The 25,211-nt window shown below is 41.5% G+C and overlaps 1 protein-coding gene and 2 pseudogenes across 3 annotated transcripts; all 3 read left to right on the forward strand.

Moving 5' to 3' along the window:
- The first annotated feature begins 4,445 nt into the window (after positions 1-4,445).
- LOC147452928 (plasma membrane ATPase 4-like) lies at positions 4,446-5,372 on the forward strand. 2 transcript variants are annotated; one of them, XM_086518479.1, is made up of 4 exons: positions 4,446-4,511; positions 4,613-4,732; positions 4,824-5,047; positions 5,130-5,322. In XM_086518479.1, exons 1-4 carry the CDS (start codon positions 4,446-4,448, stop codon positions 5,188-5,190), a joined length of 471 nt encoding a protein of 156 aa, XP_086374605.1. In that variant the 3' UTR covers positions 5,191-5,322. The 2 variants fall into 2 exon arrangements, with proteins under 2 accessions (XP_086374605.1, XP_086374606.1); XM_086518480.1 differs by having other exon boundaries at positions 4,457-4,511; positions 4,824-5,003; positions 5,130-5,372.
- A 29-nt stretch (positions 5,373-5,401) lies between these two features.
- On the forward strand, positions 5,402-8,504 carry LOC147452929 (chitin-inducible gibberellin-responsive protein 2-like; annotated as a pseudogene). The gene is made up of 4 exons (XR_015188936.1): positions 5,402-7,338; positions 7,401-7,456; positions 7,596-7,778; positions 7,862-8,504. The product of XR_015188936.1 is annotated as a chitin-inducible gibberellin-responsive protein 2-like (transcript).
- Positions 8,505-21,480: 12,976 nt separating this feature from the next.
- Positions 21,481-24,306, forward strand: LOC147452930 (plasma membrane ATPase 2-like; annotated as a pseudogene).
- The last annotated feature ends 905 nt before the right edge of the window (positions 24,307-25,211 follow it).

Consider the following 25,211-nt stretch of genomic DNA (forward strand, 5'->3'; position numbering starts at 1 on the left):
GAATATGTTGCAGCATGAGAGGCATGCAAAGAATCAATTTGGCTTAATCGACTAGTAAAAGATTTGGGAATCAAAGAAGAGATGCCTATGTTATATTGTGATAGTCAAAGTGCTATACAATTGGCTCGCAATCCAGTTTATCACTCAAAGACAAAGCATGTGGATGTGAAGTATCATTTCATCAGGGAAATGCTCGAGGATAAGCAACTTCAGCTTGTCAAAGTTCACACCACAGAAAATCCTGCTGATCTACTTACAAAAGGAGTTCCCTCATAGAGCTTTGCGCATTTTCGCAAGCAGTTAGGTGTAGGGTAGTACATCACTTCTCTACATCTCTTGTATATTAGGTTGTATAGTAGCTTCTCTCACACTTAAAGTACCACATTGGACTTTAAGTGGGAGGTTGTTGGGGTATAAAGCCCAATGTGGTCGCCCAGGTAAGTGGGCGGGCCGCCAGGTATGTACACATATTCTTTTGTAAAAACCTAATAAGAACTCACTATGCTCTACACATTACAGTAGAGCGAGTTCACCATATCGTCGTGCTCTTCTTCTCGCACTCTCTCTCGCGTCGCACTTCCGCTCGTACTCCTTCACTTAATACACAGAGAATAAACATAGAACCTTTGAAAACTCCATTAATAAAAAAAACACACAATATAACACCAAATCCCTCTTCTCAACACACACATACTCCTTCCTTACCTTTCCTACAATAGAAATTGCACCACGGAGAAGCACAGAGTGCTACTCGAGCTTCATGTATGGCATTCCCCGGCAACGGCGCCAAAAATGTGCGCGTATGTCGCACGTGTCAATGCAAGGAACTTGCCGATACACCGTGTGCGAGCCACAAATGGCTCCAAGCACACAACAAGCCTAAACTATAAGTAAGCTCAAAGAAGGCGATGGTGTGTCACTCACCGCTCTACGCTTGCTTCGTGGAGGATTCCTCGTCGCGAAGAAGAAGGAGCCGCCGCTTCGCCGCGCTCGACTGCTTCACCACCGTCGTGCCTTCGTAATGCTCGATCGCCCACACACTCCCTCTCTCTCCCTCTCTCACTCTCTCTCTCTCTCTCACACACACACACACAAAGAGATGAAGAAGAAGAAGAAGGAGATGGAGCAAGAGCACTCTTCAATTGCACAAATGAGAGAATGAATGAATTTTAGGTTTAGTTGACATTTATATGAGCTTATCCCATTACCACTTGGGCGCCCATGCTTAGCCAACTAATCCCTTGAATGTTCCAGTTAGAGTGCGCCTCTCATCGGCGATCACTCTTACCCTTTTCCTATTGGACCGACAAGCCCGGTACCTGACTCTACCAAATAAATAATACAATGTCCGCCATAGGTTACAATGTCCGTCGTAGGTGATAGGGTGTCCTTGAGTCGTGAGGGTTAACAACAACGTTGCTCTCGTCTTCATCCTTTTTGTCTTCTACTATGTGAGCTGATCCTCTGTCAGGTCTCTTGCCTTTGTTGCTTCTGATGTTGCTTCTACTGCTGCTACTTTCTCCACTGCTACTGTCTCCATTTGAGTAGCATCGAGAAGGAGGGTGTCCATTCCTACCACATTTGTTGCAAGGTTTGTTTGTGTAGCAATATTTCGCTACGTGTCCCATTCTTCCACATTCATAACATTTTCTTCCATTTGTTGATGTCAATGGTGAATATCTTCCCCTTGAAGATGCTGCAATAAAAACTCCTCATGATGAGGTGATTGAACTTCTTTGCTTTCTTTCTTCTTCTTGGGCTGAGTTGATGACATCTTGAAATGGTGGTGCTGGTTCTTTTTCTTCAAGAATTGTGACTAAGTGGTCATAAGAAGGTGGAAGTGCACTTAATAGTATAGCCACTTTGTCATCTTCTGGTACTTCAACTTGGATGTAAGTGAGCTGCGTGACAATGCTCTTAAGCATGTTCACTACGCTAGAAATGTCCTCCCCTTCAACCATAGTAACCTTGTAAAGCTGTCTTTTAAGAGTAACTTTGCTTCTTTTGGCCCGAGCTCCAAAATTACTTTCTAGAACATGTCAGGCTTCATGTGCATGCTTACATTCATCTATGCAATGCACGTAGTTGTCATGCAAGGAGGTGATGATGATTCCTTATGCTTGTTCGTCTTTGGCCAAATTCTTTGCACTTGCTATGAGTGTAGATGCCCTAGTGTGCACTCCATCAAGTTCGGCTTGTTGCTCTAAGGCAGTGCTGATGACAGACCACAAACATTTTTTCATAAGGTAGCCTCTTAACTTCGTTTGCCAAGTGTGAAATCCCTCCCCATTGAATTTCTCTATTCCTTTGTCCCCCATTTGTGCCAATAGAGGGTCTTAGCTTAGGAGACTCTCCTAGCCAGTGTTTGCCTCTTTACACGAGCACAATCGATGATAGAAAATTTATTTGCAAAATTTTGTGCTTGGTTGCAATAATTTTAAGGGTTCATCGTAAAAGAGAGAGAGAGAGAGAGAGAGAGAGAGAGAGATCCCCCTTTTTGTGAAGCTCCTCTTCACCGTCGCGTCGGTGAAGCCCCTCTTCACAAGGAGGTAACGTCCTTTGCTTTACACGATAAAGCTCATTGGATTTGCTTCCGATGCTTGAAGGAGTTTTGTCCTTTTAGTTGCTTTGGCTTCTTTGTAGGTGAAAACAACCTCTGATCATGGGCCTTTTTGACTTTTGTGGGATGTGCGGCTTAATTGGAACTCGAGGCCCGTGGTAAGCAAGGCCAAGAATAGGTGGTTTGGGAAGCGGGTAGGACCGCGGGGCAGTGGGCTTGACTGTATCTTTAGAGGCTCGGAACAGTGTGGGAATGGCAGCTTACAGGGTCGGACAACAGGCATGCAGCACCGTGGGAAGGGGGGCCCAACAAGGGTGGAGCCGAAAATCCCTTTAAAAAGGATTGAGCGTATGGGGTAAGTGGGGGCAGGCCGGGCGGTGCGGGCACGCTCCGGGCAGTGGGCAACGTTTTGGGCAGGCGCGGGCAACAGCCGGTAGGACACAGTATGTCAGCCGGTCGGGCGGGCGCGGGGCGCGAGCAAGAACGGACGAACGGATTGTTTTATTGTTCTGCAACCGGCCGGTCCGTTCGGACCCGAAAATGCAATGTAACACAGCTAGGCGCCGCTTTTTCAAATCCGCCACGGGCATCCAAACTGTGGCCCCTCAAATGGCTTGTTGACCCTTGTTTATAGGGCGTTCCCACTTAGGTAGAGCCCGCTTAAGCTGCTTTGGGGCTTATTTTCTACAAGATTTTGGTGAGCATTAAAGGCCTTTTAGGCGCACACACACACACACACAATTTTGGGCTTTGAATCTACAGGGAAAACCAGAGAATGAGGGTGTGCATGAGAGCAAGATTGAGCAAGCTTTAGAATAGGCCAAAGAGATGCGATTTTAGCGTGGGTGGGCTTGACGGAAGGCACTTGAATGGGGCTACGCACACATACCGATGATCAATGCCAATTTTGCTAAAATGAGGAACATATTTTAAATGCAAAATGAAAGTTTCTAATGGAAAATTAATGAAATCTTATGCTAATTAATCTTCCAATTAGCTAGTGAGTAGTGGCCCAAAAGTCTTTACCTCAAGAACATGCTCATGCTAGCCAATGGAACACTAATCAGGCATGCGGTATGCAATAGAGGGGCAAAACAAATGGATTTATCTAATGATGATAGAGTAATGCTAATTGTACTAACATACAAATGCATAACAACAATCCTAGCTAGCACACCATAGCTCTGATACCAAATGTTAAGAATTGGATTGTGCTAGCTATGGTGGATGAAAGACAAACATAGCTTCAATGTATGAGTGTGTGTGTAAGCAAGGCTATCAATCAAGTGAATTAGGTTCCAAAATAGAATTAGCTTGGACTCATAAACACAATCTTGAGTATTGACTTAGCTTAGCACAAGCTCGCCATAGACAAGCATGTAGTGCAAAATGGAGTTGTTGTTTATTCATTCAAGAGATGAGCTTTAAGTAGCTCTACAGCCTTGCTCCACAGCATGTGGGATAAATCCACTCTCCTCTCCTTGACTCACACCTAAGGACAAAGCTCACACTTTACAGATATAGTGTTGGTAGTTGTATTGCCTTTGTTAATTCTTAATGCTTTTGTTAATTCTTAATGCTTGACGATTTGATCAAGAGCTCATTCCAACTCATATTCATAATATTTTCAGGAGAGCATAATTTTGAAGTTTCTGCTGTTTATGTGTAATCCTCTTTCTTGGGTCATGGAAGCCGTTGCCGTTATGGCATTAGTCTTGGCAAATAGACCAGTCAGAGGAAAGGCAAGATTATTACTGCTTAGAATTATGTCCAGGGATGATCCGCATAAGCCTCACATATTGGTGCAGTTGGTGTGTGTGTGTTTAGATTGGCAGGACTTTGTTGGCATTATTCTTCTCCTAGTGATTAACTCTACCGTGTCGTTATGGAGGAGAACAATGTTGGCAATGCTGCAGTTGCTCTAATGGCAAAATTGGCTCCAAAAACTAAGGTTGAACTCCACTTATAAGTTATGCCTTCATTTAGATTTGTGTAAGTCTTACTGGCCCAGGTGCCTTGGAACTTAATATTCTGATGACCTTGCCTGTCTAGGTTCTGCGAGACAGGCAATGGAGTGAACAAGATGCATCAATTTTAGTCCCAGGTGATATCATCATTGTGAAGCTTGCAGATGCACGTCTTTTGGAGGGTGACCTCCTTAAGATTGACCAGGTGATTGTAATGGAGGGAATTTACTAAAAACTGCTTGAAGTGCCCTTTCCTTCAAAGCAGGCCGCTTACTTAGGATCCTTTTTTCTGGCAGTCTGCTCTTACTGGGGAGTCTCTACCTGTGACTAAGAAACCAGCAGATGAGGTCTTCTCAGGTTCAACGTGCAAACGGGGTGGGATTGAAGCAGTTGTAATTGCTACAAGGGTACATACTTTCTTTAAGAAAGCTGCTCATCTTGTTGACTCGACAAACCATGTTGGCCATTTCCAGAAGGTCAATGATCTCCTGTCACCATATAACTTGGCACTTGGTTGCAGGTTTTCAGATGCTTTTCTAATGCAGTTTTGATACTTCAATCCCTTTGCATGAGGCATATAAGGTTTACTTTTGTGAAAACAGGAAATACCTGAAAAATCTAACGACAGCGAAGGAGGCCCATGGAAATTTTGTGGTCTACTAGGCTACCTCTCTTTGATCCCCCTCGCCATGACAGTGCAGAGACAATCAGTAAAGCGTTGAATCTTGGAGTGAATGGTATTTGTCTATCGTTGAAATGTGCCAGTGAGTATATGAGTGGAAGAGAACGCGGGCAGAGAGAGAGAGAGAGAGAGAGAGAGAGAGAGAGAGAGAGAGAGAGAGATTCACAACGTGCATTCAAGGTTTAGATGTCAGTGTGTGAAGTCGAGATTATCTCTTACTGCTGACGACCCGAGTACTTCTTTCTGCTTGTTGTTCTGGAGTGCTAACTTGTATTTCTCTCACAAGTCCGTCCTTCTAGTTGCAGGTTTAGTTGTCTGAAGTGAAATTTCTTGAGCAAAGCCTTTTACTGTGGGCAGGGTGGAAACCTCAGTTGCAAGCTACCAGTAGCAGAGCACAGTGTTTTCTATCCGCTGTGGTAGAGCAGACTGCCTTCTATTGGCTGATGCATGAATAATTTGCAGTGACAGAGGTGCATTGGATCTTCATATCTTCGGTGGTGGCAACGCCCAGTCAATAATTTCTTTCAAAAGAGGTCGGCTACTCCATCTCATTCTGGTCTTCTCACATTCCTATTTACAGACAGACATGTATTGTGTAGTTTCATTTGCATATATAGTTAGCTCTCAAGCTTCAACAAATTTGAGGGACTCTATAAAGAGGCTCACTGGACTCGATACGGTCCTCGCTTGCTCCATATTTGTGGTGTAGAGTTGCTTTCTTTCAGTACTCAAGCCTTCAACCCTTCAAAGTATAAGTTCCATCATCTGAGCAGAGATGAGTAAGGGCTATGCTTTCAATCACAGCCACATCTCAGAAGTATCAAGAGGGGCTTCTGATTCCTCACCACCCAGCTCACAACAACAGAGTCCAAATGGTAGGCAGGTAGCGCAAGCGCAGAATGGAGATTATGGGCAAGGGCGTGTGAGGCATATGAGCTCACGCATTTCTGCGCTATCTCCACCGCATTCCTCTAACAGTTCAGATGTGTTGTCTCCCTCTGGCTCTAACTATCAATGTGATAGAGATATGTACAGCAATGAGATCAACAGCTGCACTTACAATGATGGTAAAGGGAAGTACCATCTTCAGGTTTCCCAATCACCTGGTGCATCATCAATTGAGAGTCCTGATTCGACTCTCGCATTTTCAGGTAATTGATCAAATGCAAAGGATTCTGCCTCATTATCTGGCAATGAAGAGGCTCTATCTGATAGTGAAGACATGATGCACAAGCTTCATGCTCTGGAAACTGCATTGATGGGTCCAGATACAGATGATGCCGCTGTAAGGGAGGTCTTAAATGAGAAACCAGGGCCTTGGGGATAGCTTCTTGACGATTTTCTCGGTGATGGACGGCAAGGCCCTTATCTGCATAATCCAGCAATTGACAAAGGAATCAAGGTGGAGAATACCACAGCAACAGCTTTGGAGCTGGGGTCTCTTTCCTTTGAGCATGCACTCAAGGCGTTGAGTCTTAGCAGTGGTGTAAAAAGTCTTTTGATTACATGTGCTGCTTCACTATCTGAAGAAAAAATGGACGTTGCGGAGCAAGCAATGAAAGACCTTCGTAAATCAGCATCTGTGTATGGAGATCCCCTAGAGAGACTCGCCGCATACATGTCAGAAGGGCTTGTAGCAAGGCTTCATGCCTCTGGGTCGATTATTTACAAGGCATTGAAATGCAGGGAAGCACCTGCAATTGAAGTTTTGTCAGCGATGCAGAAATTGTATGAGATATGCCCTTACATCCAGTTTGCATTTATGGCTGCAAATGGTGCGATTGCTGAAGCATTTAAAGAGGAGGCGATGGTTCATGTGTTTGATTTCCAAATCGATCAAGGAACACAGTGGTTCTCTCTCATACAGGCTTTGGCGAGCAGGCCTGGAGGTCCCCCATGTATGTGCATTAGCACCATCGATGATCCTACGGCTCACTCCTATCCCTTGGGAGGCATGGATGCCGTGAAAATGAGGCTGGCAAGTTTTGCAAGTAGCCTTGGTGTCACTTTGGAGTTCACCATCATCTCTTCCAAGCTCTCAGATTTGCAGGCGTCCATGATTGGGAGGAAGGCTGGAGAGGCCCTGGCCATAAATTTTGCTCTTCAGCTGCATCATATGCCAGATGAAAGTGTCAGCCTGGACAACCCTCGCGATCGGATTTTAAGAATGTGCAAGAGTTTGAATCCGAAGGTACTGACGCTGGTGGAACAGAATGCCAACATGAACACATCGCCTTTTTTGGCCAGGTTCTCTCTCTCTCTCTCTCTCTCTCTCTCTCTCTCTCTCTCTCTCTCTGCCCGCGTTCTCTTCCACTCATGTTCTGCTTGCAGCGAGAGCCTCAAGAATTGAAAATCAAGACGCCATTGACACAGCCATTTTGTACAGGTTGCAACAGTGATAACTGTCTATGCTAAATTTGGCTTCGCTGAGATAAGAGGAATTGGTTGGGGTTGGGCTGGAGTTATCTGGCTTTACGACATTGTCTTTTACCTTCCTTTGGACGTCATTAATTTTGCTGTACGATATGCCTTAAGCGGACGGGCATGGGATACTCTCTTCGAAAGGAAAGTAAGTACTGCAGACGTCATGCTTGCTATGTACTGGGGACAATGATGCTATCCCTTTGTTAGACTTACAATCCTCCTTTACAGGTTGCATTTACCAAGAAGAAAGATTTTGGCAAAGAAGTAAGGGAGGCTCAATGGGCACATGCACAAAGGACTATGAATGGTTTGCAACTTGCGGAGCCACCGTCCACCATATTGGCGGACAAGGGCAGCTATCATGATGAGCTTGCGGAGATTGCAGAACAGGCTAAATGAAGGGCCGAGATTGCTAGGTAATGACCATTGTTGTGAGAGAATAACCCTATAGTAGTATTGCATAAGTGATTTGAAGCAAGTAAATCATTTGCATTTGAAGGGAGTAACAACAGCTACCTGCAGGAGTCCGATGGCCAAAGCCATTGTCATTATTTAGCAATTAAACTAGAGGCCAAGGTAGAATTACTTGCAATTGATTGAAAGATATAATTGTAAACATCGTTTGCTTGCAAATTGAGGGAGCTGCACACATTAAGAGGCCATGTCGAATATGTTGTCAGATTCAAAGGATTGGATGTCGATATTATTCGACATGTGTACACAGTGTGATTTTTTTGGGTCCCGTTTGATTTGTTCTTCAGAGGAAAATTGACCGCAGGATTGAACTGGTGGCATAAGCTTTTAGTTTTTGCGATTCAACCTCATTTTGTTTATCCTGATGTCAAATATATTCTTTTGCTTATAGTGAAAGCGGGGGATAAAAGTGTCAACCCCTTTCTAGAATAAAAGTACGCTGATTGTAATTCCAATACAAGATTGTGTTTTTTGTTTTAATGTATGTGGAGAGACTTTTCTACAAGTAGGTGTTGCACTCAAAGTAGAACACTTCATTTCAAATGATGGCCTCAGTGAAGAAGGGAGTGAGGCATACATTTGACTTACATTATTCCCAACATCTTTGATAATGATAGTGCAGGTATAGGATGAGGATTCAAACCAAAATGAAGGATGAGGATTCAAACTATCTTGGCACCAAGTTTAAAGAGTTTATGAGCCATGATATACTCGAACATACGTGCACAGACTAGGGTGGATTAAGTAGTGAAGCATTCATGTTGTGTGCAAGCGTATAATGGAGTAAAGGGTAGCACAATGTAAACTCGGAAATGTTTTTGATAATCTGGCTTGGAATGAGTCAATACAAGAGTTGAATTTATAGGCTCATTTGGTGTTTATGTCATGGAATATGTCATTAGGGATTACATTATCATGTAGGTCAATTTGTCTTAGGATTGCATGGATAGTCACATGGGTTTATGCCATATGCGCATTTAGTAGATTAGGGGGTTTTCTCGTAAGTTCAGCTCATGAGAGAGAAAATTATGCCCATGACTAGAGTAATTGAGGAAATGATACCCATGACTAGAGTAATCTAGCAATTTTTAACTGCTCATGGTATTCGACTCTAGTGATCCATTTAGGCTTCTTATGGTCCATTGATACATCATGGCTAGTTCTCATTAGCTCATGGTTCACAAGGTGGCCATATACTGTTTTACATCATCGCTTAGTTCATTCATTCGGACGAAGTCCTTTTCAAGAAAAATAAGGCTTCGGGTCGAGCTTTGATCAAACTCGTGAACGTCCACTTGGGTCTGAGCAATTTACTTTTAAACCTCGAATGACTTGTGTCCGAGGAAATTGCTCATCTCCACCCACACCACCACTAACCCTTGCCAGCACGTTGTGCTCCTTAGCTCGTGAAAAAACGGCTCTTGGCAAAGGGCTTAATGGAAAAGGCTCTTTGGGATTGATGTTGCAAAGTGGAATAAGTCAAGGGTTTCAAGGGATTTGGCCTTTGTGGTCAAGCCTTACGGGGAACTCTTGGCCAGAGGAAAGGGAACTAAGTTTGAGATAATTTTAAATTGAAAAAGAACCTTTAAAATCATTAACCGTCGAAAATTTGTTGTGACACGAGGACTTGAAGTTCGGACAATGCAGTGCACATGCATAGAGAACAACGATGGTGGCATGGAATGAGCTGGTCACTTTCGATAGCTATTTCAAGTTGGATAGTTAAAGGGAGTTACATCATATCAGATCAGCCAGCCAAACTTCGTATGACATACAACCTGACAAAGATTGAACTAGAAATAGAAGACAAGAGACTGGAATTGGAACTCGGATATAAGAATGTATATAACTGTCACAAGAGCCAAATGGTGCTCAGAGCAATTACCAAATGAGTACAAATAGAACTACTCTCCTTAATGATTAGCCCGCAAAATAAAGTAATGGATCCTATTTATTGGAGCTTTCTTCTTTGTGGCCTTTGGAATTGCTTGAGGTGGAGCCTGAATTGCGAGTGGCTGACCCATACCTTTAGCACTAGCGAGAACATTATGACTCTACATAAGCCGATAAATGGTTTCCTCTCCAGTTGCTCCCTGTGTTCAATCAAAATTTCGATTTCATATAGCGTTAGAGCAATCCAAAGTTTTGGTGTCAACATCATACAAAGTGTACCTTCCCTTGGTAAGTATAGCTCTAGCCAACTTGTGATGGACTGGAGTTTTGCAAGTCTTCCAGATTTAATGTAAGATTAACTTCTAAATCAGCGATATCCACCAAGGGTTGATAAATTTATTTATCCATGATAGATTGAGGGTTTTGTGAACAGCCTGAAGAGTGCTTCGAGTAGCTCCTTTTTTATTGAGTATCCTGCGGTACTGAGTTTTGATTGGCACTCAGTTGATCTAGCTTCTTCTCTTGAATGGTAATGATTTGTTCATCTTTCTCTTGCTCAATCTTCTTCTGAATCCATTGAAGGAGGTCCAATACTGGATGCAAATCAGAGGTGCCAACTACTAGAGCTTGTTTCTTTCCTTTGTTCCTAGTAGTTTATGGAGTTGTACAAGACATTCCAATAGCTTTGTGAGTTGAAGTCTCCTTGGTTTGATCAACTCCAAAGTATGCCTTCTTTAAAGCAGTCGACCATATTGCTAGCTTCTGTTTAGCCTTGAATCGTGCCAGTAATTTTTTCATTTTTTTAATTTTTTTGTCTTTGGCTCTAATGTGTCTACCTTTGACTGTTCTCTTGTCCTTTTTGAACCAGTTCTGACCGGAGCCAAGTCACTTGTCTGACTCTTTCATTAGGAAAAATATGAACCCTCTAGGGGCCCTTTGGAATTAAGATTAATTAGAGGCCAATCAACAGGAAGAAGGTGGTGGACACACTCTAGATCTATACCCTCCAAAAAGGAGGGGGACAGGTAGCCTTACACCTCTTAAAGGCCTCTTACCTAGTGAGAAGGTAAGGGAGGTCGCTAGGAAAAAGGGATGGTGGGGGCGAGGGGGGGGGGGGGGGGGGGGCGGGGGGGGGGCACGTTGACCTCTTTTCCCTCCATTTTTGGCTGGGAGTTAAACAATATACACTAAAAAATTGAAATTGTAAGTGAGTGCACGTTACAAGGGTTCCCCTCCAACATAAGGATAGAATGATAATGAAACCGTCCTGTAGCTTACATTTAGAGCTTGATAGCATCCCCATCTTTTACTTTATCATGCTAGAGACAAAAAACCTCTTTATGGCTTTGAACACCTAGGGCTTCACACCTCTATCAACAAAATTAAGCAAAGTCCCTCATACCATAAGGGTGTGATATTTTGTTGGTGGCTTTAGTGCACCATGTAGTGTTGCATAGCATGCGATTGAGGCTTACAGTGAAAGGACTCATTATGTATGGAAAGTTGTCCAGCTTATCCTTCTAGTTTCTTCTTTATATAATTGTCAGTAGATTATTAGAATGATATCATTTTATACTTTATCCCTTTGTGCTCACAAAATTTGATGTTTACTACGGAGTCAACTTGTTTAGAGGGGAGAGATGCAAACAGCCATGTGCAGAGATGGAAAACACTCTATTCTTGGTTCATGAGGAACATTAAAATCCCTCCATTGCAATACCAAGCAGTCACATCCCCTTCTTCCATCAACATTGTAGTACCCTCAATGCCACAATAGTAAACGCATAGATAGTGAGTGGCTACCACAAGAGTACCTTGAAGGTGCTTCGGTTTTCAAGGTGGAGGATGAACAAAACTTGCCAAGAATATAATTACCTTGTATAACTATCCCTACCTTGCTATCGAACAAGTACCACATGCCTCTCAAGACTTACTTGTTATTCCTAATGTCCCCGAGCCTCTTTAATTGAAGATTTTACATCATGCTGATGATGATGCGATGTAGAATATGAATACTATAATTGATTTATTATTTCTAAGTCCGTCTTCTCTTTATTGTGAACATCAATTCTATGTTTAACACTTTAGTTGGTTTGTAACATGGTATGTGTACTATTGGTGTAGATATTTTCAAATACAAAATGCTTCTTTGCTTCAACTTTCACCAATACACTTTTGGTAGCCAAATTAGAGACATTACAATCATCAACACTATCTTGGATAGTTTTACTTATTACTATAGTATCTTCACTAAGTTTATTAGTGCTCAATAGCCTTGGTTCTAACATCATCTATCATACCCTGCCAGCATAACGCTCTATAAAATCTTCTTATAGGTGATATCCGTGAAAAATGACCTCCTAAACTCCCATTTTTGAGCTTTTGTAATAACTTTCATTCTCCCTTGCATAGGCACACATGTTTGAAGTACCCCATCAATGTCTAGTCTGTACAAGGAATCTCCAATGATGTTAAACTTTAGACTCTTGAGTATCAATGCCTTCTTATTCAGTTGGGACTTGCTCTCTAGAAATCTTAAACTGAAGAAAATCATACAGATCTTGCCACTCTAGATTTTCTATCGGATAATCTCACATCGATGCGTCTGAGATGCCTTTTGTACTTCTTGATAGAAAACTAGTATTGTAGTGAGTCTTGCCTGGATTATGCGTCTGAGATGCCTTTTGTACTTCTTGATAGAAAACTAGTATTGTAGTGAGTCTTGCCTGGATTATGGAAAATCATTAACACTAGGTTGGTAATGGGACACTTTTATGTCCTGGGACACTTTTATGTCCTGTTAAGTGACCATTTTCCTTGAATTATGTTAAGAGTTTCAAAATTGATTTTGAGGTGCTATCTGTCTAGAAAGTTGTCTCATGAGCTGAAAAAAACTCGACATTTTTTTGGAATATCAATTCCATCTTTAACCTTGTCCTTGCACAACATTTCACAACCTAAACTGTGTGAAAAAACGGGTCCTGTTTTTGGCTTTTTTCAACTTTTTGCAACTATACCACTCTAGAAATCATGTTTGTGAGGTCTATAATGCTACAGAACTATCTTTAGTAGTCCTCAACATGTCCTGATGCTTCTAGGGAGAAATAAATGTTAAAGTTGTAAGTTATGACCAAATTACAAAAATTGTCAAATCTTGTTTTTTAGCCAATTTTAGCTCTTCTATGATTTTTTTGGTGGCTTTCATGATATCCAAATGCAGTTTTGATTTTCTATGTCGCATATTGTAACATAAAGCTAATATTCCTTGAGTTTTGGGGCACCTAATACCCTATTTTGCATAGTAGACAACGATGGTTGATTTTTTCAATTATAGAAGAAAACGAAACATTCTAGTATATCAAGTATAGCTTTTTCAATATTGTTAGTTTCTTATGACAACTACATGCATTTTGTAGGTAGTAACCATATCTAGTCATAAGGATCAAATTTGGCTAGATATTGAATAGTTTCTATGGGATTCTACAACTCATAATGTTGAACCCAGTTTTTTCATGTTTGCTGTATTTAGCACTTCATATTTGTCCCCAAGATTCCCCTTGGTAAGAGATGTATTATTCTTTTGACATGCTCCATGGCTCCTTATGAACCTAAAGGACAATAGGGAACTAAGAAAACATGCATATATTATTTGTATTGAGCGTGGCTATAGAAACTTTGATGATAGGTTTGCAAAATGGTAAAAATTCAACTTTTTTGTACCTATTTCTTTTGGCAAAACAAAAAATAGTGAGTGAGAAGCAATCATATGTTCTGATCACCAACCCATTGAAGTTAACTAGGGAATTTATCTCAAGTCCTACAAAAATCCCTAATCTTATTTTTATGCAACAAAACGTAAGAAATGACTGGTTTGATGAAAATGTACTGGTCCATCAACTTTGGAGGCTTGGTGTGACCAAAAGATAAGAAATTTTACAAGTTTCTTATTTTTTCCATGTGTAGTAGGCCTTGAACTATAACCTCATGAAAGGATTTTACAAAATGAGTGGATCTATTATGGTTTTGGAGGTTTTTTTCAAAACCCTGAAAGGACACTTTTATGTCCTGTTAGGTTACCAACCTAGTGTTAACTCAAACTCTGTCAAAAACATCATCCATCTGATTAGTCTACCCTAAATAATCACTTTATTGATAAAAAATAGAAGAGCTTCATGATCGATATAACAATGAAACAATTTGCCCAACTAATATTGTTTGAATTTTATTGCATTGAAAACCATTCCAAGTGTTTTCCTTTTGGTTGTAGAATATCCTTGTTTAGCTAAACTAGACCGGGAAATCGACATCAGTGACTCGTGAAGTAGACTGGGTAGTTCATCTTCCCATCATGCTAGGCCAATATAGCTTCCATCACCATTCTAGATGCATCCACATGTACATGAAAAATGAAATCCTAGTTGAAAAAGGATTGTCTTCCTGTTGATTGTATCCTTCAAGCATTGGAAACTTGCCTCACATTCCTAGGTCCACATTAAATTCTTTCCCTTCTATGTCAATGCATACAACAAAAGAGACTTCGTTGCAAACTTATGAATGAATTGACGATAACAAATGACAGACTGCAATATTGAAATAAGTTCATACTTTTGTTAATGCTCTAACTTGTTGAACATACTTGATTTTATCTTCATCCATTTCAATTCTGTTTCTAAAAACAATGTGTCTTGAAAGTTGGCCTTTCTGCAAAACCATGAATGTTGACTTGAATAGGTTTAGACAAATTCACTTTTCCTTGCATCTCTCCTTGCATCTCTCAAAGAACATTTTGAGAAATAGTAGATGTATTTTTTTGGTTGAAAAATCATCCATAAAGATATCCAAAAACTTATATGAAAACTTATTGAAGATCTCTATCATACATCATTAAAAAGTAGTTGGAGCATTGTACAGTCCAATTGCCTTGACCACGCACGTGAGTTCTCCCCATTCAATAATAAACATTTTCTTATTTTGTGTCGTGCTATCTCATCTAACAACGTGTTTGTGAATGGATACTTGATTGTTTGAGCATTTCCATTTTGATAGTCCACACCCACTCTCAACTTTAGGTACCACCTATAAGAACAAGGGGACTAGACGACTCTGGATCCTCCTCCCAACCCCCCATTATATAGGCGATCTCCTAGCCGGATCCCCTGTCCACACTGTGTAGCTCGGTTGCCTGGCTGTAGTCAATGACCGCCCTAGTCCTTAGGGTTGGGCCATGTCCCTTAGGTCCGTGACCCCCTAGCCTTGTCGTTGGCATGACATTACTCCCCCCTTGGAGAAGCATTTTCGTCCTCAAAAACAAAAGTGATGATACACTGATGTTTTCCACAGTGACATCCTACATGGATCCAACTGTTTTCTTGACCGGAACATGGTTCAGTAGGAGGTTCAATGAAACCAAGAGTAACATCTTGATTTTACACATTGTTGTCCCGTTGCAACCGTCTTGGCGTAACCGTCTCGGTTCGGGTCTGTTTTTTGCTAAATGCATGCACACTAGGTGTTATGGGCCCTAGTGTTTAGAAAAAGCTGATTTGGAATAGCATGCGTATTCATCAAGTTGTTGCTTATGAAGCATTTTGCACTCTATGTGCAGTATCTCTATCATATTACTTTTGGGTCTACCAATCACCAATAGAGGTCATGGCTCGGTTTGGGTGCTTGCGGATCTTTTAAGTTAACCATGATGGTTATTTAGGACATTGTTGACCCCTCAACAATGTTTTACGATGTTGTGATTCCCATTTGCCAGTCATCTGGGAAGACTGTCTGTAAACCATGGGGGAAACACACCTCAGTACTGTCAGTTATCCAAGGGGATACGAAGATTACAAAGTGTAATCTTATGCTAAAGGATATGCAAAGTGCGTACATTAGCACCAAGCAATCCAATTAATAAGCATTTATTGCTCTACTTGGAGTTTGCTTACCATCAGTTAAAGCATGTTTGCGACTAGGTTTAGTCTCTTCATGTATAAGTCAGGTTCTCAATCCCTTGAACACTAGTTATGGTGAGGTTGTTTACTAATACGAGAAGATAACAAGTCAAGGACTTAAACTTGTCTACTGATGAGTTACATCAGCAAGTTACTTTCATGGAAAGTGAAATAGGTACTCTTTTGGGTACGACTTAGTTGTGATAACTCATTTAGCATCATAATTATAGTTGCCAATACTTATGGCGAATATGATGCTCCTATCACATATTGAAAAGGAGTGTAAATAGTTGCAAAAAGAAACTAAATACTTTCTATTGCAATCATTTGCAAGCCTTGCTGAAATGTTTGAACCATAATAGAAGGTGAAATAGAAGTCATTTCTAAGTACAAACAATGAAACTTTTTCATTAACAACTCATAGCCTTGCTATATGTGGAAACAACCATCTGTAATGTTGTCTAGCAACACTTGTACCTTAACAAGTCATTTAAGTATCCGAAAATTTCTGGCCACTAAAATTGCTCCTGATAGATCGTGCTGAAAATGGTCTAGAAAACAGATATGGCCAGCATCTAGGGACATCGTCGTGACACATAATTGAAAGAGCGGCGCCAATGTCTGTCCTAGAGACTCATATTCTCCACATGTGGAATATGTCTCAGGTACGGACGTCTGAAAAAACATCCTTCAAGTACGAGATGTACTTGGGTGTGGAGGTAACTGTAAACACGCATACGACGTGCGTGAGAGAGACCCTCATTATCCATGCTCCACACTGGCTAAACCAAACTGCGTGAGTTCCTAGACCATGTTGCATCCCGTGTGACAATATGTGCCAAATAAACCCTACAAGTGGGTCTATAACTGCATAATGTAGAAACTTAATTTGGACACTACAACCCAAATTTCTTGGCTCCTCGTACATGACCTTGTCATTTCTCTTAGGAGCAAAAATGAAGGATAATATAGGTTGCACATCCCACCCAGATTTCCCATCGACAAAGGCCTAAGAGTGCTAACTAAAGGAAATGAGGTGCAAGTAGGATTGCACATGTAACCTTGGGTGTTGCCTTTGCAATCCAAGCCCAGTGGATAATACAATGATACATAATAGAATCCTTGCTTCAGATGAAGTATGTCAAAGCACTTGCTCCGCACAATTTGCTTCTCATGGATGTTTCCAAAGCACTATGCTTTGCACAAGTGAGAAATCTTGTACAAAATGAAAAGCTAAAAGCACGAAAAACCAGTTTAACTTGAAATTTACCATCCTTTTTGTCGCTTTGAGATGAGTGGTCGTCACATGAATGTGGCTCATAGCCATGTATGTTGTTAAATGTAAAGTTGTCGGATGTCCCTTGCATGCCCTCTTGGCTGGGTATATTCCGATCTTTCTATGTCAATACGATAACAGAAAGGGCTAAGAGCCATCTATTGCCACCTATTTTGGCATGGCTAAGAGCCATCAATTTGTAGTCCAACACTGATTGATTTCAAAATCGAACACTTCTACCCAGTTAAGTACCCGTCGATTATAATGGACAAGCAAGAGTCTTGCCATTAGTGATTTTTTGGGCATTAGTTTAGCACTACACACTTTGAGTGTGAAAATCAAGTTGCGTTTTTGAATGTCTTAAACTCGTACGAGCTTATCTCTACCAAGGTGTATAGATAACGTCAACATTTCAGACAACACGGTTGTTCACAAAAACCCACGATTATGGATTTTGGTTCAAAAAAGTTCCATTTGTGAATACGATTCCAACTTCAGTGGATCTCCTATTTTATCTCTATCACTACGAGTTTTTATATGAGTTCAATTTTGGGGTAAGACCTAGCTTGTGATTAATAAATCATTTATTAAGTGTGATGGTCAATTCTTGGAATCTCCACACTTGCACTTTCAAGGAAAGATGTCCCTAGACTGCCAAAGGGGTAGTGCAAACCTTTCAACTTCCAAAGGACTGTAATGCCAAGGGCAAACCCACGGGGGGTCCGGACAGAGGACAAGGGCCGGCTGCTAGTTGAGCATTTTTTTGTGCACAGTTTAACCAAGGGGTTTGATTGTGTTGATTTTAACAAAGGGGCTTGGATTGCAAAGGCAACACCCAAGGTTACATGTGCAATCCTACTTGCACCTCATTTCCTTCAATTAGCACTCTTAGGCCTTTGTCGGCAGGAAATTTGGGCGGGTTGTGCAACCTATATAATCCTCCATTTTTTCTCTTAAGAGAAATGACAAGGTCATGTACGAGGAGCCAAGAAATTTGGGTTGTAGTGTCCAAATTAAGTTTCTACATTATGCAGTTATAGACCCACTTGTAGGGTTTATTTGGCACATGTTGTCACACGGGATGCAACATGGTCTAGGAACTCACGGAGTTCGGTTTAGACAGTGTGGAGCATGAATAATGAGGGTCTCTCTCACGCACGTCGCATGCGTGTTTACAGTTACCTCCATACCCAAGTACACATCGTACTTGAAGGACGTTTTTTTAGACGTCCTTACCTGAGACATATTCCACATGTGGAGAATATGAGTCTCTGAGACAGACATTGGCGCCGCTCTTTCAATTATGTGTCACGACGATGTCCCTATGTGCTGGTCATATCTGTTCTCTAGACCATTTTCAGCACGATGTATCAGGAGCAATTTCAATGGCCAAAAATTGTCGAATACTTAAATGACTTGTTAAGGTACAAGTGTTGCTAGACAACATTACAGATGGTTGTTTCCACATATAGCAAGGCTATGAGTTGTTACTGAAAACGTTTCATTGTTTGTACTTAGAAGTGACTTCTGTTTCACCTTCTATTATGGTTCAAACATTTCAGCAAGGCTTGCAAATGATTGCAATAGAAAGTATTTAGTTTTTTTTTGCAACTATCTACACTCCTTTTCAATATGTGCTAGGAGCATCATATTCGCCATAAGTATTGGCAAGGATGACTATGGATATACAGGTTCTGGTCTATTTTTTGCTAAATGCATGCACACTAGGTGTTATGGGCCCTAGTGTTTAGAAAACGTTGATTTGGAATGGCATGCGTATTCATCAAGTTGTTGCTTATGAAGCATTTTGCACTCTATGTGCAGTATCTCTATCATATTACTTTTGGGTCTACCAATCACCAATAAAGGTCATGGCTCGGTTTGGGTGCTTGTGAATCTTTCAAGTTAACCATGATGGTTATTTAGGACATTTTTGATCCCTCAACAATGTTGTACGATATTGTGATTCCAGTTTGCTAGTCATCTGAGAAGACTGTCTGTAAACCGTGGGGGAAACACACGTCAGTACTGTCAGTTATCCAAGGGGATAGGAAGATTACAAAGTGTAATCTTATGCTAAAGGATATGCAAAGTGCGTACATTATCACCAAGCAATCCAAGTAATAAGCATTTATTGCTCTACTTGGAGTTTGCTTACCATCAGTTAAAGCATGTTTGCGACTAGGTTTAGTCTCTTCATGTATAAGTCAAGTTCTCAACCCCTTGAACACTAGTTATGATGAGGTTGTTTACTAATACGAGAAGATAACAAGTCAAGGACTTAACCTTGGCTACTGATGAGTAACGTCAGTAAGTTACTTTCATGGAAAGTGAAATAGGTACTCTTTCGGGTACGACTTAGTTGTGATAACCCGTCTAGCATCCTCAAGAGAGTTCTAAATGGCGTTTATACACTGAGACGGTTACGCCAAGACGGTTGCAACGGGACAACAATGTGTAAAATCAAGATGTTACTCTTGGTTTCATTGAACCGGGCATTGAACCTCCTACTGAACCGTGTTCCAGTCAAGCAAACAGTTGGATCCATGTAGGATGCCACTGTGGAAAACATTAGTGTATCATCACTCTTGTTTTCGAGGACGAAAACGCTTCTCCAAGGGGGGAGTAATGTCATGCCAAGGGCAAGGCTAGGGGGTCACGGACCTAAGGGGCACGGCCCAAACCTAAGGACTAGGGTGGTCATGGACTATGGCCAGGCAGTCGGGCTAGGCAATGTGGACAGGGTATCCATCTAGGGCAAGGGGCTAGGAGCTCACCTATATAGTGGGGGGTTGGGAGGAGGATCCATAGCCTTGGGTTGCAAACACAACAAAGCAAACACAACAGAGCGATCTGGGATGCCCGTGGTGGCCCCCATCAAGGAGAGTGTCCAGGGCATCGCCATGGCAGGCATTCACTCACTAGGGCCTGTTCCCACGGCCATCTGCCCAACAACCCTCCTCGGTCACCTTGTGCATGACGGCAAGCCTGATGCCCATGACATGCCAAGGATGCATGTTCTTGCCAAACATGCAAGCTGTGATCATGCATACAATTTATTCCCATCTGGCTTCTTCGCTCCTCCAAGCACGCCATCTCCAGGATGCAGCTTCTTATGGATTCCGTGATCTAATGTCATGCCAAGGGCAAGGCCAGGGGGTCACGGACCTATGGGGCACGACCCAAACCGAAGGACTAGGGCGGTCATGGACTACGGCCAGGCATCCGGGCTAGGCTGTGTGGACAGGGGATCCGTCTAGGGCAAGGGGCTAGGAACTCGCCTATATAATGGGGGGTTGGGAGGAGGATCCAAAGTCATGTAGTCACCTAGTTCTTATATTGGTATCAGAGCTCAGGGTTGAAGGCAGCCATGGAGGAGGGGGGAAGGAAAGAGGCATGCCTTGCAGGGCTTGCATGACCTCTCTCTCTCTCTCTCTCTCTCTCTCTCTCTCTCTCTCTCTCTCTCTCTCTCTCTCTCTCTCTCTCTTGGAGTTCCCATGATGGGATCTTCGACAGAGGCGGGCTCCAACCGATCGTGAGAACAATTGCTTGCACACCCATGGTGGGGTGTCGACGTGCACAAATTTCAGCATGGCTGGGTTCGATGGGAGCGCCTCCTCATGGGCAAAAAATCACAGGCTACAACTTCGTTAGCAGGCAAAGCTCGGATGGAGCGCTCTCTCCCTTTGTCTTCTCCTGTGCAAGCGGCCCGCTGCCATCATTGAGTTTTTTTCTCGTTGGCCTTCACACTTGGACAAGGGCCAAGGACTTTGGGTTTAAATGATGAAGAACCCATTCACCCACAACACAGCCGAGCCTCGATGGTTTCAAGCTGGTTCGGAGTAGGGGCTTCAGAGTGCACGAGCATCTCTTCAACAAATTTTCCTGTGTATTTGATTTGCTACAGTTTTTGAATTTTTTGAATTTTTTTCCTCAAATCTACATAGGGCAACACTTGGTTACGACTATTTCATGCCATCTGAGTGCCACGACTACCTAGTTTTGACAAGGCCTCAACTTGTCAAGGCATGCAAGGCATGCGAGCAACTCGACATCTATCACACTTATTTGGATGGGAAGGAATTAGTATCATGCCGATGGCAAGCAACAATCGGCATAGCAAGGCCTCAAGCATGGCTACTGGCACGGCCATATTATATGGCATGGCACAATTTTTGCCGGTAGAAAATTCAAGTTGCAGGTACGTTTTGTTCATCAAATTTAGATAGTTAGTGCCTGTTGAAATTTACGCTTTCCATATGGCGTGCTACTTGACGCGGTCGGGGAACAACAAGATCAATTGGACACAAGGTAGTATATGGATGTATCATCCATGCAAGGACCATAAGATCGGAGCATGGCTCCGTAGGTGGCTACTCATGATGACGATGGAATATGACGAAACTGTTTACAAGCAAGGCTTGTGTCGCCAAAGAGGCTAGAACAAGGTCAAAAATGCTTTTATTTATAGGCTAACCTGATCTAGAGTTTTTGCAAAAGATAACACGACTATATCTACAAGCCCTTGTTGACATTTCCAAGTTTGGACGTGTACCTTTAACTTGGTTTGGATACATGCATGGCATGTCATTATATCTAGATCAAGGAGCAAGGCTCCATACAGGGATACTTGGAAACTCCATCCTCCTCAATTGGCAAGTGCAGACAAGATTTGTCACTTGTAAGTAAAGGTATTTTGCAGGGCCAACTAGTGATGGAAATTCCAGAATTTGACAGACATCTCTATTGAAATTTAAATTTTGGCCAGGGCACGACTCCTCGGCAACATGTTTTTTTCCCCTTAAGTGATTGAGACAATAGTTCTTGGTGTAGCATGGATTCTACATATACAAGGAATTTTGTATCAACACAATATACCAAAGGGGCTACAAGTCTGCTGCCTGCTGCTGCCAACGATGACGATAATTTATGCAAGTCGTGTTTGGCAATGGAATAACTACTTTTTCTAAGCTATTTAGTCACAATATTGAGCAATCTAGGGATTCTCAATATGAAGTACAAGCTGGTGGATCCGTCCACACTGCCTAGCCCGGATGCCTGGCCGTAGTCCATGACCGCCCTAGTCCTTAGGTTTGGGCCGTGCCCCTTAGGTCCGTGACCCCCTGGCCTTGCCCTTGGCATGATGACACCACCATGATAAAAAATATATAGTCACTGTTTGCCACCTCTGTTATGAATCCTACTTTCAGAAGATTATTGATCTCTTTCTCAACCTTCTTAGCATAGATGGGATTCATTCTATGTCATTGCAGCCTCATTGGTCTTGCATTTTGCTTAAGTGTTATTCATTGATGGCACACCTCTAGATTGACGCCTTTTAAATTAGTGTGCTCCCAGGAAAACACGTCTTTATATTTCTAAAAGAATTCCTTAGATTTTTCTTTAATCTTCGGCTACAGATGCTTGTTGATTTTGACCATTTTGGGTTTCTCCTCTGAGCCAAGATTCTATTCCTCTATTTCTTGGAGCACCTCCTTTTATTTTGGCTAGCGACTCAACTTCCTTATCAGTTTGACCTAAATATGTCCAACATAAATCAACAGAACACAAGTATGAGATTGTCAAAAGACTGCAAGAGAAGAAACACATATGTGGAATGACTGGTGACGGTGTTAACGATGCTCCTGCATTGAAGAAGGCAGATATAGGGAATACTGTTGCAGATGCAGCAGATGCGGCAAGGAGTGCATCATATATTGTTTTGACAGAGCCAGGGTTGAGTGTCATCATCGGTGCAGTTCTCACAAGCCGTGCAATATTTCAAAGAATGAAAAATTATACAGTAAGACATTTTAAGAGTCAGTCCTCAATGTTTGTATGTTCTTTTCTGACCAATTGCATTAATTTTTTACTTGGATTTCAGATTTCTGCTGTCTCCATTACTATCCTCATAGTGGTATGGTTTCATCAACTCAGTATGCATTTAACATGCAAATCTTTATCATGACATCTGTGTCCATAAACAGTGCTTAAACATTTTCTATGTGACTTTTATTTCAGCTTGGCTTTCTGTTGTTGGCCTTGATCTGGATTTTTCACCTTTTATGGTTCTTATCATTGCAGTTTTAAACGATGGTGAGAGTTTGACGACATCGCTTGTGAAGGGATCAGGGTTCTCTTAAAGAGTCTTTTTGTAATAATTGTTTGGCCATGCACTCAAGTGAATAGGTACTATCTTGACCATTGCCAAGGATCGAGTGAAACCCTCTCCACTACCTAACAGCTGGAAGTTGTGATAAATTTTCATGACTGGTATTGCCCTGGGGGCATATCTAGCTGTACAGACTGTCATTTTTTTCTGGCTTATCAAAGAGACAAGCTTCTTTACAGTAAGTGATAGATTCCTCTCAGCTTGTCAATTTGAGTGAGTAATTTGATTCTGGTTTTGATGCTTTACTTATGTTTCAGGATCACTTTCATGTGAGACCGATTGGTGGTGACGACAGGCATCTTACTTTTGCTGTATATTTACAAGTCAGCATTATCAGCCAGGCTCTGATCTTTGTCACCAGATAACGAAGTTATTCTTTTTGAGAGAAGCATGGATTATACTTAGTGATATATTTTCTAATAGCACAAGTGGTATAGCTACCTGAGCCTGCACAATTCCACCGCCTTATTTTTGCACCCTCCAATTTCTTGTGCAAGACTAAAGTTTTGAAATTTTGTACAGGTTGCAATAGTGATGGCTGTCTATGCTAACTTTGGCTTTGCTAAGATAAGAGGAATTGGTTGGGGTTGGGCTGGAGTTATCTGGCTTTACGACATTGTCTTTTACCTTCCTTTGGACGTGATTAAGTTTTTTGTACGATACGCCTTAAGCGGATGGGCATGGGACACTCTCTTTGAAAGGAAGGTAAGTACTGCAGATGTCATGTCTGCTATGTACTGGGACAACGATGCTATCCCTTTGTTAGACTTACAATTCTCCTTTATAGGTTGCATTTACCAAGAAGGAAGATTTTGGCAAAGAAGTGAGGGAGGCTCAATGGGCACATGCACAAAGGACCATGCATGGTTTGCAACTTGCTGAGCCACCGCCCACCATCACAAGAACTTCATAACATTTTCCATATAGAAATATGTGATATTAGGTCATTTTTTTGACACCAAAATTCTTTGTCTTGCATTTGAAAAAATTAAAGATATAATACAATCTTAGCTTTTCACATGATAAAATAGGGTTTTCAAGAATGATCATATCACTCTGTACTTTTCATGGTCAATGTTTTCAGAGTGTCTTCGTGTAAGTTTAATTTTTGAACATGTTATAGCTAGCTTCAAAATGAGAATATTGCATCGTACACACATTTAACTCAAATAAGACTCTTATAAATCTTTTATTTTTCTTGTGCTAAAACTCTCTCTCTCTCTCTCTCTCTCTCGCTCTCTCTCTCTCTCTCTCTCACACACACACACACACACACACACACACACACACACACACACACACACACACACACACACACACACAATATACAAATGAAAAAAGGTATTTGAATAATATCTTTCATTTGGATGTCTATATTGTGTTTGACATAATCTTGACAATTGTGGTATTTAATTTTAACTCTAACATATGGCTTTCCTTCTCAAAATTTCATCATATCTTTAAAATTCTTATTGAGTTGCAAAGAGAAATAATCTTGTTAGTGTTTCTCATTGCATAGAAAGAGCTATATGCATTATTGAAAAATGTAAATTTAAAAGCCATAAACGATCAAATCTCCTTTTCTTTCTGAACATCAATTCATGTTTCTCATGCACTTATCATAATATAGACTTTTTGCATCTACTAATATAAGCAACGAGATTATGTCAAGAAAAAGATCTAGCTTCCTTGTACTTTCTAGTCACTTATGCAATATAGCTTGCAATCAAACATTTTCACAAAACATAGAAAAATGTGTACATAAATAAATCCAAATTCATATTTACAAGGTCAAAATTGTTTGTTTCCATGAATGAC

Source organism: Adiantum capillus-veneris, chromosome 8 (genome assembly GCF_014529385.1).
Source record: "Adiantum capillus-veneris isolate H3 chromosome 8, ASM1452938v2, whole genome shotgun sequence".
Lineage (NCBI taxonomy): Eukaryota > Viridiplantae > Streptophyta > Polypodiopsida > Polypodiales > Pteridaceae > Adiantum > Adiantum capillus-veneris.

Coding starts and splice junctions, on each gene's coding strand:
- LOC147452928 (XM_086518479.1), top strand. CDS start 4,446: ATGGAGGAGAACAATGTTGGCAATGCTGCAGTTGCTCTAATGGCAAAA. Junction 4,512..4,612: donor AATTGGCTCCAAAAACTAAG/GTTGAACTCCAC, acceptor TTGCCTGTCTAG/GTTCTGCGAGACAGGCAATG. Junction 5,048..5,129: donor AACTTGGCACTTGGTTGCAG/GTTTTCAGATGC, acceptor TTGTGAAAACAG/GAAATACCTGAAAAATCTAA.